At 38.4% G+C, this 12,500-nt stretch overlaps 2 protein-coding genes across 4 annotated transcripts in view; both read right to left on the reverse strand.

Moving 5' to 3' along the window:
- The window catches only part of rgs14a (regulator of G protein signaling 14a), a 438,366-nt gene that overhangs the window by 358,073 nt on the left and 67,793 nt on the right, over positions 1 to 12,500 (reverse strand). The gene's annotated exons all lie outside the window — the stretch shown is intronic.
- srp72 (signal recognition particle 72) overlaps positions 1 to 12,500 on the reverse strand; it is a 24,369-nt gene that overhangs the window by 3,775 nt on the left and 8,094 nt on the right. For 2 of the 3 annotated variants that reach the window (XR_015507066.1, XR_015507065.1), the window contains exons 7-15: positions 9,886 to 10,010; positions 7,586 to 7,643; positions 7,368 to 7,499; positions 5,973 to 6,101; positions 3,857 to 3,929; positions 3,719 to 3,783; positions 3,248 to 3,343; positions 1,160 to 1,341; positions 1 to 830 (exon numbers count right to left, since the gene is read on the reverse strand). The exon at positions 1 to 830 is cut by the window's left edge. Coding sequence is in view for 1 of the 3 variants with exons in the window: in XM_087281108.1 (XP_087137234.1) it covers positions 693 to 830; positions 1,160 to 1,341; positions 3,248 to 3,343; positions 3,719 to 3,783; positions 3,857 to 3,929; positions 5,973 to 6,101; positions 7,368 to 7,499; positions 7,586 to 7,643; positions 9,886 to 10,010 (998 nt within the window). In the remaining 2 variants the exon portion in view is untranslated. The remainder of the gene's footprint in view (positions 831 to 1,159; positions 1,342 to 3,247; positions 3,344 to 3,718; positions 3,784 to 3,856; positions 3,930 to 5,972; positions 6,102 to 7,367; positions 7,500 to 7,585; positions 7,644 to 9,885; positions 10,011 to 12,500) is intronic. The other variant, XM_087281108.1, reaches the window with a different exon arrangement.

Raw genomic sequence — 12,500 nt, forward strand, 5'->3', positions numbered from 1 at the left:
GCTGATTACCACATTAGATTGTTATGATAACGTAATATATGCCTTCAGTGATTTCCTGACGATAAACACCAAAAAATAACACAACTGGAATAACTACAGCCGTCTCCATCGTCTGATCTCATATGAAGCAAGAGCTCGTGATGACATGATGAGGACGTGTGCAGGAGCTGTAGTGCTGTCCCAATTTTTAGGGGTAAATCTTGAAGCTCTTCCCCTTCATTCTCTGTTTCAAGGGCCAAGGGGTACAACAATTACTAGAATTGGGATTGGGCCATTGTCTTGTTTTCAGAAAATATCGAGTCAAAATGAAGTGAGTTTTACCTTAAAACAAGCAAAATAATCTGCCAATGGGGAAGCAGAATAATCTTCTTTCAAAGAGAAGACCATTGGCAGATTATTTAGCTTGTTTTAGGGAAAAACTCACTTCATTTTGACTCAATATTTCTGAAAATAAAACCTTGTCTTTTGTGCTTGGTTATTTAAGAATGTTGAGACATTTGGACCAGAAACAAAGTAAGAAAAGCTCATTTTGAAGTGTGCTAATATCTTAAAATAAGATATATAGTGATTTTGGTTTCATTTAGGTTAAATAAACATGCACAAGAACAAATCTACTGAACCTTTGCTGTCAGATGGACTGCATTCGAGCTAAAGTCTTTCAGTGACTTTTAAAAGGAGTTAAATCGAGTTACCCCTGTTCTTTAGGCTGGCTTTCCCCGACGACTTTGGCAGCTTTTTTCCTGATATACGTGGCTCCGTGCGAATTCTCCAGCTCATCAACGTCCACATTAAAGGCCATTTTATCCGGGGAGGGAAGGTGTTTACTCAGACTGAACAAAACCAAGCGTTCAGGAAAACACAGCAGAAAACTAGGCTATTTCGGTAACACTTCAGGTCAGAACTCACAGATTTAACAAAGCATTAACTAACAATACCAGCTTAACAAACTACTAATTAGCTGTATATTAATAAGAAAGGTAGATGTTGGGTTTATGTAGGATTAGGGATGCAGAGTAAGCTCATACTTTATAACTACTAATAAACAGTTCATGTCTTAATAATAGGCTAGTAGATAATGGCATGAATTGTGACCTAAACTAAAGTGTCATCCAATTTTACTCTCTTATATCAAAGTAGATGCAGGCGTGTGCGAGGATACGCTTTGGCCTTGTCCTGATCCACCAGCGAGTACGCGGAGATGAGCTGAGCGAGTGTGTGGATGTCGTTGGTGTTTTGTTTCCACAGCTGCTCCAGGTCACTGGTGGCCTCTTTCTTACGGCCGTATTTCAGCTTGTAGTTTGCAGCCTCGCGAACCAGAGAAAGGTGGATGCTGGAGCCCGGCTAACAGAAGAGGCTGAGATTATCATGCAGATCTGGGCTTGGATCATGAAAGTCCTTATAGTTTGCATAAACCAGAAGCTGTGAGTGCTTTTTTTTCATATTGTGATGTAGAGAAACGAAATATTAAATGAGTAAACAGTGGGCGTGGCTTGTTTTTGTCTACTGCGAGCTGATTGGATGTAGCAAAGTAGGCATTTCATTCAGAAAGATGGGGAGAAGGGTTTGGGGAGAGTTATTACAACCTAACAGACTCCTCCTCCTGCTCACCATTTCTCTTTGTTGTCAAAACTGACAGCTGGAGGGGGCGTGGTTAAGTATTTTAGCCACGCCCAATAACTCAGGCAGACCTAATCTGAGAATTTAAGTGAAAACAAACAGGAAGTGCATTTACAGATTTCAATTATATTACAAGGAAACAACGTGTATTGCAGAGTTATTTCAAAACTATGGCAACCGCAGTGCCCGTTGCCGCATGTCGCCAGAAACTACAGTGAAATGCTTAGAGTAGGCACTTGGGTAAGTGTAATAGTTAAGATGTTTGTTACGGCGCTCTTAATGTAATCCCTTATCTCAGAGATTTTTTTTTCCACCCTTAAGTTAAATGACTTAAAGGGCAATGAAACCCCCTCGTTTCAGCAGGGTGTTTTCACACCTCTACTATGGAAAAAGTCAGAAAAGTGGGCGTGTCCAGCTCTGTTTAGGGGGGAGTGTCGGAGGAACTAAAGTGGGAGGGTGTGGGAGTGTCTATTTGGGCTCGCGCGAGTTTCAGAGTCAAAACACACCCACAGTGGACAAAGTGACGGTGTACATGGACATTTGTAGTCGAATTATTTGCCAGATTATTAAATGTTGGACTTTAACTGCAGTTTGGCTCTTTCATTCAGGGAATTCATTCATGTCCTTCTCGACAAACGTGATATTTGATTCGAGGAACTGCTCTTAGCGTGTATTTTTCATGCAATGTTTGATACCGCACGGCGAATGAGAGAAAAAAAACTGAGCATTTCCCGGAAACTTAGATGCACACGGCAGGCAGCGTCAGAAAGCCGCGTGTGTTATTCCGGTCACTAAATCCAACACAAGGTTATAGTTTGGTTGTAACTGTTAGTGCTAACTTGTTTACACTCGGTGCAATAGTTTGTTTGATACAAATAAAATACGAACTGAATAAACAAAGAGCACTGGTCGCTCACTTACCAAATCTGTAGAGACAGGACAATCACCAGCAACTAGAGCCACGTCTTTATTAAGAGGAGACTACAAGCGAATCCGGATCTCAGCGTTTGCAGATGAGAACAGCTCTCAGGTAAACAATGTTCCTCCTTAGACACGTAAGTTATTGTTGTCGAGCGTCGCGTACACTGTTAATCCACACGTGACTCCAGCTGCGCTCTCACAGAGAGAAAATGAAAACGAAACTGAACTGCAGCAAACTATAAAGCAACACTTCACGCTTGTTTTGCCAACACGACGTGGCGTCTCTGTCCTGAAAACACGGTGATAGTAATGAATATTAATGAAGTTGCACAATAGAGCGCGCTGATTGGTTTGAACCAAGCTTTACTCATGCATTAATGCAGCACACTGTAAGACGTAATAAGACACACTCTGGCACAGACGTCCAGTCTGCACGCTGGAATACAGGCTATTATGTCATGACCGTGACGCAGCTTCAAAAATTAGTTTCAAACAGGAAGTACAAATTTGCTTGAAATAACGCAAAAACAACCAATTTACACTTTTTAGTGAAATATAGGTGTCCTAATAGTGTTTTTAGCAGTGTGGGACACATATACCACTGTCAACAGCTCAAACACATGTGTTCTGGTGTTTCGTGACCCTTTAAGGACTTTCATGCAATCAAGCACTGAGTTAACAAAGTGTTGCTGGATTACTGCAGTTTTACCTGCTCTGACTGATAATACTGAATAGCTTGAGAGAAGACGTCGATGGCGCTGTCAATGTCCTCTTCATGCGTGTACATGGTGATCAGAGCAGAAATCTGTAAGAAAACAAACATTTGAACTAGAAGTTGCTGCAGACTGTTCTGTTAGTTTGATAATGTATTCCCAACACAAATTGAACACTGTGTAGGGGGTGGGGCTTTATTTTGTCTGCTTTTTTCTCTCACAGCACAGTAATGGGCAGAGGGTGTGGCTAACCATAATTCAGCCAATCAGAATCAAAGGAGCACTGTCGTTCAAATGCACAAACAGTTTGTAATGTTTCGATTAAAGATTACCTAAACAAACCGGTTTTTCTGTGGATTAACTCGCATGAATTAATTGTTCACTTTGAGGCCAACAACGTGCGCTAGCAAAATAAACACTGTACCTTTTAATATCATGCAAAAAGCCAAAAACAAAAGAAACCTCACCATTCCTGGCTTGTATTTAAATTCTTCTATGGACTTCAGGATGTCACAGGCTTTGGTCACATGACCTGTTGACGAAAATTTAGAAATGACACTTGTTCGAGAGTTGATTTTTGTCTGCCAGTGTGTGTGTGTGTTTACCTTGTGTCAGGTAGAGCTGAGCCATGGTGAGTTTGATTCCAGATGCGCTCTCAGGATGCTGATCTGAAAACCGCTGCAGAAACACAGAACACAGGTTTGTTTTAGCTTTAAAACAAGGATTAATCAAATCACTTCAGGTGTGCTTTATGAATAATTCAACAGTTCATCATCAATTACACAGCTTATACTCGTCTCCACATCTTCAGCACTGCTGAGATTCTGTATCTGAGGGCCCTATCATACACCCGGCGCAGCGTGGCACAAGACGCAGCGCAATAGTCTTTTGGTAGTTTCAGCTTGGCGCAAGAGTGGTTTTGAGGCGTTGCGCTACACTGTTTAAATAGCAAATGCATTAGCGCTCATTTGTGCGCCCATAGGCGTTCTGGTCTAAAAAGGAAGGCGTTCTGAGGCGGACCGCTGGCACGTTGCTATTTTGAGAATCTATATTAGATTTTTCATTAGACCAAAACTAACCCGGTCTAAACTCCAGCGCAGAGTTGTGCCTCGCTTACACACTGCTTAATACACACAAGAGAGCAACAGGCAAATATCTTTACATATGAAAACATTTAAATAGTAAGGATATATATAGGATATAATAAGAATAGATATAGGATATAAATATAAAGGATTAAAATATTACAAAACATATTATTTTCTAGCCGACATAAATATGAAAAATCACTGCTTTTATGTCTTCATCTCGGGAGGCTTTTTCAGTTCATTCATAACAATTTAATTTTGTATAATGTTATTATTATTAGCAGTATTATTTATTATCTGCATATTTATATTTGTTTTATTAAAAACAAGCTTAGATTTGTCCACCTGTCAGGTTTTAGACCATATGGAGCACAGCATGTGTTTTAGGATATAACTCAGGTTTTTGAGCACATTTTGTTATTATTGTTCATTTATTCCTTTGCTGGAAATTAGAACTGAATTTAAAAATAGTTTTGAAACGAATATTTGCGCTTAACAAACAAAATTAATTATTTATAGACTAATTGATGTCTGTGCGTAAAGGTTTCCCTATCCAAGAGCAAAGGTGAAAGTAGATCATTTATCTCTCATTCTCACGCAGTAGATGCTCTGTTTAACTGTTTTCTGTTAAAAAACTGTAACTGTTTGCTGGTGAAATGCTCAGTTTTTCCACTTAGACTTACTTTGCGTCCTGTAAATAGCGAATGCACTCTTGGCGCGACACAGCTGGCTCTTAAAGGGAATGGGAGATGAGACTCTGACTGGTTTATTCTCAAAACACACCTATAACTCATTAAGAAAATAAACTCAACCCTTTAGACCATGCACCATGGCGCAAAGCAGATTTTCCCATCCTTAAATTGGCAAAAATGCGTCCTGACACGCCCTGAAAGCGTTTGCGCTCTGCGCATGGACCGTCAAAATAGAGCCCAGAGAGTTTATTAGTCAGGTTTTTGTCCACTTGAAATTGCTCCTGTGTGTAGCACTAGTTTAATCCACATCTCCTCCAAAGCCTTCTGTTGTGTTTGATGTGATTTTTGACTGTGAAATAACTCTAATCATCCAGCGGAGTGATATAAAGCTGTAATGTGTTCAAAACCTGCCGGAACTATAGCTGTGCGATTATCTGAAAATACAGAATGCATGTGTCTAAAACATGACACGCTTCTCTCAAGAAGGTTTTTTTTTTTTTTTTTAAGTATCCATGTTATTGTCAAATAAAACAGCTGTCAAGGCAACTTGTCCCCGTACAGAAAGCTACCCCACACCTGCCAGTCCTTTTGAACTGTGTGTCAAAAGTTGCAATTATTTTTACTTTAAAACGTGTCTTATGTTCAATACACTGAAAAAACATGAGCATAAATGTCACAGATCTCCATCAAGCGCATGCTTATATAGAAAAACAATACAGAAGTCGTGCACTGGAATAGAAGCATGCACTCTGTGTGTATTGGGCTACTTAAAAGTTCATCAGCCAATCAGAATCAAGCACTCAACAGCTCTTTTTTTTCAATTAAAACTTTTTTTTATTTATTTTTTTTTTTTTTGAAGAACTATGGAAAAAGCTGTGTGTTGGAAGTACATCAGGCCAGTTAGATCACAAATGAAGGGTGTGAGGTGTGTGTAAACGTACCTGCAGGAGCTCGATGGCTTTACTGTGCTGTTTCTCTCGGCAGAGCTGAGCCACCTGGATGAGGACGGGTCTGGGGTGAGTGGGATTCTGGGTCTGCAGACTCGACAGCAGTTTATTGCACTGATCAGCCTGTGAAGAGACAGTCCGGAGGTCAAAACTAGTTTAACATTCTTTTTTTAAATAAATCATGCAAGCAGCTAGAGATGGGCCATATAATTTAAAATCAAAACCTGTACACTTTTCGCCTTGATTTTGATTACTGAACAATTCTTTTATTTTTATTGCAATTATTTATTTTAAGAATGCACCGAATATTCGGCAACCAAAAATAACCCAAAATTGCATTTTTGGTTTTCGGCTGAAAGATTTTTATCACCAAAATAACACTGCCGAAACAGTATGTTGTGATGATGCAAACAGAAACCGCAGCAGCCTGTGCGTGCTCAGCTGAAGCAGCATTTCTGCAGCAGGTCTATTCCATCCATCAAATAATAGTTGGTAGGCAATTCTGTTGTAAGATTAAAGCCATATTTCTGTTAGATATTTTTTAAATTTCACAAAATAGATGCTATTTATGCACTGGCCCTATTTAAATACACTCTCTCAAATCTTTCTCAAATGCCAGGCAGACGACAAGCTCAGCCACTCATCAGCTAGATCTATAATAGATTTGTGATTAATTTATTCTTTGAAACTTTAATATTAATTGCAATCCCTTGAATTTAGTACGGTTAGTACACAGTCATAGCTATAAATGCAATGCTATTAATAATTGCCACAATTTCTTTCGGTTTTCGACCTTGGTTTGGTCTTATTTTGATTTCAGACAAGAATTTTCATTTCTGTGCATGCCTTATTCATTTACTTATTATTTTCCATTGTGTTATCATTTGTACTGTAAATATACACAACTAGATTATCATCCTTGTCTAATGAAAGGCCATTCTTCTATAACTGAAGTTATTAAATTAAAATACTTATGGTTATTAGATGTGCGCTTCTCGTTATGAAAATACAGCTCTGTACACCCATATGCAACAACTGGAAAACTCAAGTTAACAAAACATCAGTCAATAAAATATTGTTTTATTTTTAGTTATGATAAAAACTTAACTTGTAAATTAAAATGTGCTGCAGTTTATTACAAGGTTTTTGTAGTGTAATATAACACCAACCCAGACAATATAGCACTGCAAACTATTACACATGTTAATAAGTCATTTTTTCCAACTTAAAAGTTGTTGGAGGAAAGATCAAGATCCCATAATGCAGTTCAAAAGCATAAATAAATGAGGGGAAATTAAAACATGCTAATTTAAGGATCATTTTTAAAGTGTAGGTTATGAATTTTGGTTCCTTTTAATTAAAATTGTGCAGCAGAAATCGGCTGCTCACCTGGTTAGTGTACATGGCCAGCAAGGCTTTGTTGATCTCAATGGCCTGCAGCTGTTTTTTGGCCAGTTTGTGCTCAACGCCTTCAGCATTGGTCAGTTTCACCTTCTTCTTGGAGTCAAACACATTTTGGTCCTGGAGGAACAAAAATCCCAGATTAAAACCATCACTTGCACCTCATTTATCATTAGTCATTCAAGCATGTGAAAAACGATGTTTACCTTGTTAATGGTGATGATGTTGTTGGCCGTTACAGCCAGCAAACCCACATCTGACGGCCTGAACGCAAAGACAAAAGTCTAAATTCACTGCACTGAGCATAATGTGGCAACTTCAACAGCAAACATTTCTATATTACGACTGCTAATTTCAAACAAATCCAAAGCATTTTAAAATGCTGCAAATAAGCAATCCACACACAATCAAATACTGATTAAAGAAAAAAAAAATAGTATTTATTCATAATAATTTTATTATTTAACAGAATGTGTTGGTTTTTGAAATCTGCACCTTACAGACAGAAGTTAACGTCAAGTGCTCAAAACATGGCTGACATTTACAGTGGTGTTGAATTTCACATTTCATTTCACACTTATATTTACAGTATCACTTTAAGGCCCGTTTACACTAGTGCAATTTAGTTTTAAAACAGCATTTTAGAATGAAAACGATCCACCTAAACACTAGTGTTTCACCCAGCGTTTCTGAACAGCTCTCCGTCTACACCAAAACGATGAAAACGCACGACACGTGACCACACACACACTCTTTGAATGATGCCAGATGAGAGCTGGGCTCAGTGTGTTCATCAAGGATCTCCCGCTGGATCTAATCTCACTATATTTGTTAAACGTGATATTTAATTCATCTTGTTGTCTATATCTAACAACATAATCCCCGGCTTTGGTCTTTTGAATCTATTACTTGTTCTCAGGTAACGTGTTTTAGCTGAGCGCAAAGATAAGTTAATAATTAATGTAAGCACGTAGATTCTGTATATTGACTGATCGCTTGCCTTTATTTCCTATAATGTATAAACTTATTGAATGTTATACTTTAATAATGGCCATTATTGATTATTAAAACTGATATTCAGCAAAAGAGAGGGTGCATTTCGTAATTTCAATGAAAATGAAAGAAGGCAGTGATGTTATCGGCTCTGTTTTGTTATGAATACGCACACAGTGAAGATGACGCTCATATATGCAGCACAACGCCTCAACATTTCTGCTGTCTGTTTAGTTGTTAATATCAAAGTGAAAGTAGCAGTTCCTTTATGTTTTTATTTTGTTGTTAGGAAAGTGAAAAACGTAGCCAGGATGATGTGAATAAGGTTATAAAGTACACTGTTTCCTTTGAAGATTTACCCGACATGTCCTCGGGAGTCTGTTTTCCATATCAAACTTGCGAAGTCTGAACTTACAAGAAGAGGATGCAGAACTTTAACTGTGTGTATAGGCTACTTAATATTGAGGAAAAGCCCCAATCAAAGAGGCGAATGTCTGCAGCCCTGCCTCCGTTTTCAGATGTCTTCGTTTTCCCGCATCAACACTGAGACGGAGCAGCAGCGTTTCAGGATGAAAACGGCCCCTTCAGCGTTTCCAAAACGCTCCGTTTTCGGCACTCGAAAACTCCGGCGTAGTGTGGACGGATAGAAAAACTTTTCAAACTAAAATGCATTAGTGTAAACGGGACCTAAGGATATTCATTTAGACTTGATAATTACAACAGAGTAAGTGAATTCCAGTAAAATTTGTTTTATGTTTTTATTTTTCTGTTTTTAATATCATTAAACAAGAAATTTGTTGTGGAGTAAGGGGACACAAACAATACACTTCTATAATGCTTAATAACATTTCATTTAAGATTATTTTATCTAATTCGTGAACAAAATGATAATTTATTTACAAATAATGCAACTTAAAACTATATTTTGACTCAGTGTAGCTTATTGCCAAGTGCAATTTAAATCCTGGTAAACAAATACAACACTTGTAAGGCTATACAGAAAATAGGTGGGTTTTTAATTTGTGTAACCACCACCTTTTTTTCTTTGGCAATTTCACATCCTTTGGAAGATTTTCCATACGTTTTCTAAATATCTGCAATTTTGACCATAGCTCATCTCCGAATGCAACTTATATTCTGGTGATTACAGCAAATAAATAGTAGAATTGTAAGAAAATACATTAAATTGGTGGGTTTTTAATTTATATAGCCAATTTTTTTTTGGCAATTTTTCTTTCTATGAGATAGTTTCCATGCATTTATTTTTTAATATCTCAACAAAGCAAATTTGACCCAGTGTAGCTCATTGCCAGCTGCAACTTATACACTTGTAAATGCAGTACATAAATACTAGAACTGTAAGGCAATACGTAAAATAAGTGGGCTTTAGTTTTTGTTTAACAACATTTTTTTTGCACTTTTAACATCCTATGGGAGATTTTCCATGCATATCTGTGCATATGTTTATTTGCATTTTATTAATGTACTAATGATGAGTGTACAGTGTACGCACTTGAGTTTAATGACTTGACTGTAGAGTTGCAGAGCGTCTTCAGTTCTGCCCTGCAGCTGAATCACATACGCCATCTGAGAGTGAATGACGGCCAGTTCAGCGTCGATGTCCTCCTCCGTCATATCCTAAAGAGGATAAACCACAGCAACCAAATCACATAACCAATACAGTTGAAGTCTAAATGATTCACCCTCCTCTGTAATTTTCAGCCTTTTCCAAATATAAATGTTTAGCTGACCTGCTGATGATACTCAGATCTACTTAGCATTACTGCCCCATGACTACAGCTGCATTGACCACCTCTGCCAATGCATTGATGAAATGAACAGTACGATGTGCCAAAAGTTTTGTATTTGTATCCGTTCGAATACAAAACGGAAGTCATTGCATTTGGAAATAAGGGACAGATCTGAGCTTCAGTAGTCATAACTAAATCTATCATCTCAAAAACATTGCAAGAATTAGATGCTTTGTTTCCAGTCAAGAAACTTGTTCATGCTTTTATCACCAGTAGGATAGATTACTGTAATGGCCTTCCCAAAAAGACAGTCAGACAGTTGCAGCTCATCCAGAACGCTGCTGCCAGGTTTCTGACCACCTGCTGGCCTCACTAACACCACTTTCAACAGCAACCTAGTTTTCCCATGTGGTCTCCCATCCAGGTACTAACCAGGCTCAGCCCTGCTTAGCTTCAGTGAGTAACCGGTCTTGGGCTGCAGGGTGATATATAACTGCTGCTGCTTACAAAAAAAAACATTAAAAAAAAATCTGGAGCTTTTGAAAGCAGCAGGACTGTGAGTGCTAAAGCAGGACTTTTTTCAGTCTATTTCAAAGAGAACTGATCGCACAAGCTGCGTTTGCAGGCACGGTTGCTTTGTGCAAGGAAACGGAAGCGCGCAAGCTTTATAAACACTTACGCACATCACATCGGCCATACACGTGATGAAGCCCTCGTTAGTGAGTGAAGAAAGTCTGAGGGCTCTATTTTGAAGGCCCATGCAAAGTGCAAATGCTTTCAGGGCGTGTCAGAACACATTTTTGCTAATTTAAGGATGGGAAAATCCGCTTTGCGCCATGGCGCATGGTCTAAAAGGGTTGAGTTTATTTTCTTAATGAATTATAGGTGTGTTTTGAGAATAAACCAATCAGAGTCTCATCTCCCATTCCCTTTAAGAGCCAGCTGCGTCACGCCAAGAGCGCATTTTGACGTAAAGTAAGTTCACTTTCGCTTTTGCTCTCGTGGATAGGGAAACCTTTACGCACAGACATCAATTAGCCTATAAATAATTAATTTCGTTTGTTAAGCGCAAAGATTTATTTCAAAACTATTTCTAAATTCAGTTCTAATTTACAGCAAACGAATAAATAAACAATAACAACCAAGTGTGCTCAAAAACCTGAGTTATATCCTAAAACAAATGCTGTGCCCCATATGGTCTAAAACCTGACAGGTGGACAAATCTAAGCTTGTTTTTAATAAAACAAATATAAATATGTATATAATAAATAATACTGCTGATAATAATAACATTATACAAAAGCAGATCGAATTAACTGAAAAAGCCTCCCGAGATGAAGGCAGTGGTTTTTAAATCTTCATGTAGGCTAGAAATTAATATGTTTTGTATATATTATATTAAGATATTATATATTTTTCATATGTAAAGATATTTGCGTATGGATATGCTTCTTGTGTGTAGTGTGTAAGCCAGGCGCACTTTGCGTCAGACAATAGACAGACTTTGTTCTGGTCTAAAGATCAGACTATTTACAGTTTCTCAAAATAGCAACGCGCCAAAACACGCCTGCTTTTTTAGACCAGAACGCCTATGGGCGCACATGAGCGCAAATGCATTTGCTATTTAAACAGCGTAGCGCAACACCTCAAAATGACCCTTGCGCCGAGCTAAAAGTAGCAAAAGAGTATTGCGCCGCGCCTTGCGCCACATTGTGCCAGGTGTATGATAGGGCCCATTGTCTCACAGTGTGCGCGATCATCCTCTCATTCGGTATTCACCTGCTTTCTTTTGCACGCGTGAACCATTATTTTGCCAGTCGTGCTGCTTCTCAGTGAACTACAATTTAAAAATGATTCTCAATCAGCCAAAGTGGCTAGTGGGAGCAGCTTTCTATCCCGCCACAGCCGAAATCTACCCACATTTGGCGGGTGTTAACGTCAAGCCCTGATTATTGTTATTTATTATTTTTTGTTTGTAATTGTTATATCATTTTGTTTATGGGGGTAGGGTTGGGAATAGAGCTGAAGATCTTTGCCCGAACCTGACGGGACCCGGCGGGACCTGACGGGTTCGGGTTTAATTTCTATCATTTTAAACAGGGTAAGGTTGGGCTTGGCTTGCGCAGGTAAATGAACAATCATGTGATGCATTTTAATTAGTCTAATGTTATAGAGGCTAATGTTGGCATTATTCTTTTATTATTCAACTTCACCATCGCCTTATGCCAGATTGTGAAGAGAAGTGGCGAAACAAATCCAACAGAGCCTTCATCTTAATTTCGTTATTGCCAAATACCCATCATAATTTAGAATTTATTTTATTTAATTTGTTAGGAAAGACTTATTTTCATTGGCGTGTCGGTAAATTTAATGGTTA

The sequence above is a fragment of the Danio rerio genome, chromosome 14 (assembly GCF_052040795.2).
Source record: "Danio rerio strain M-AB ecotype USA chromosome 14, GRCz13ab, whole genome shotgun sequence".
Lineage (NCBI taxonomy): Eukaryota > Metazoa > Chordata > Actinopteri > Cypriniformes > Danionidae > Danio > Danio rerio.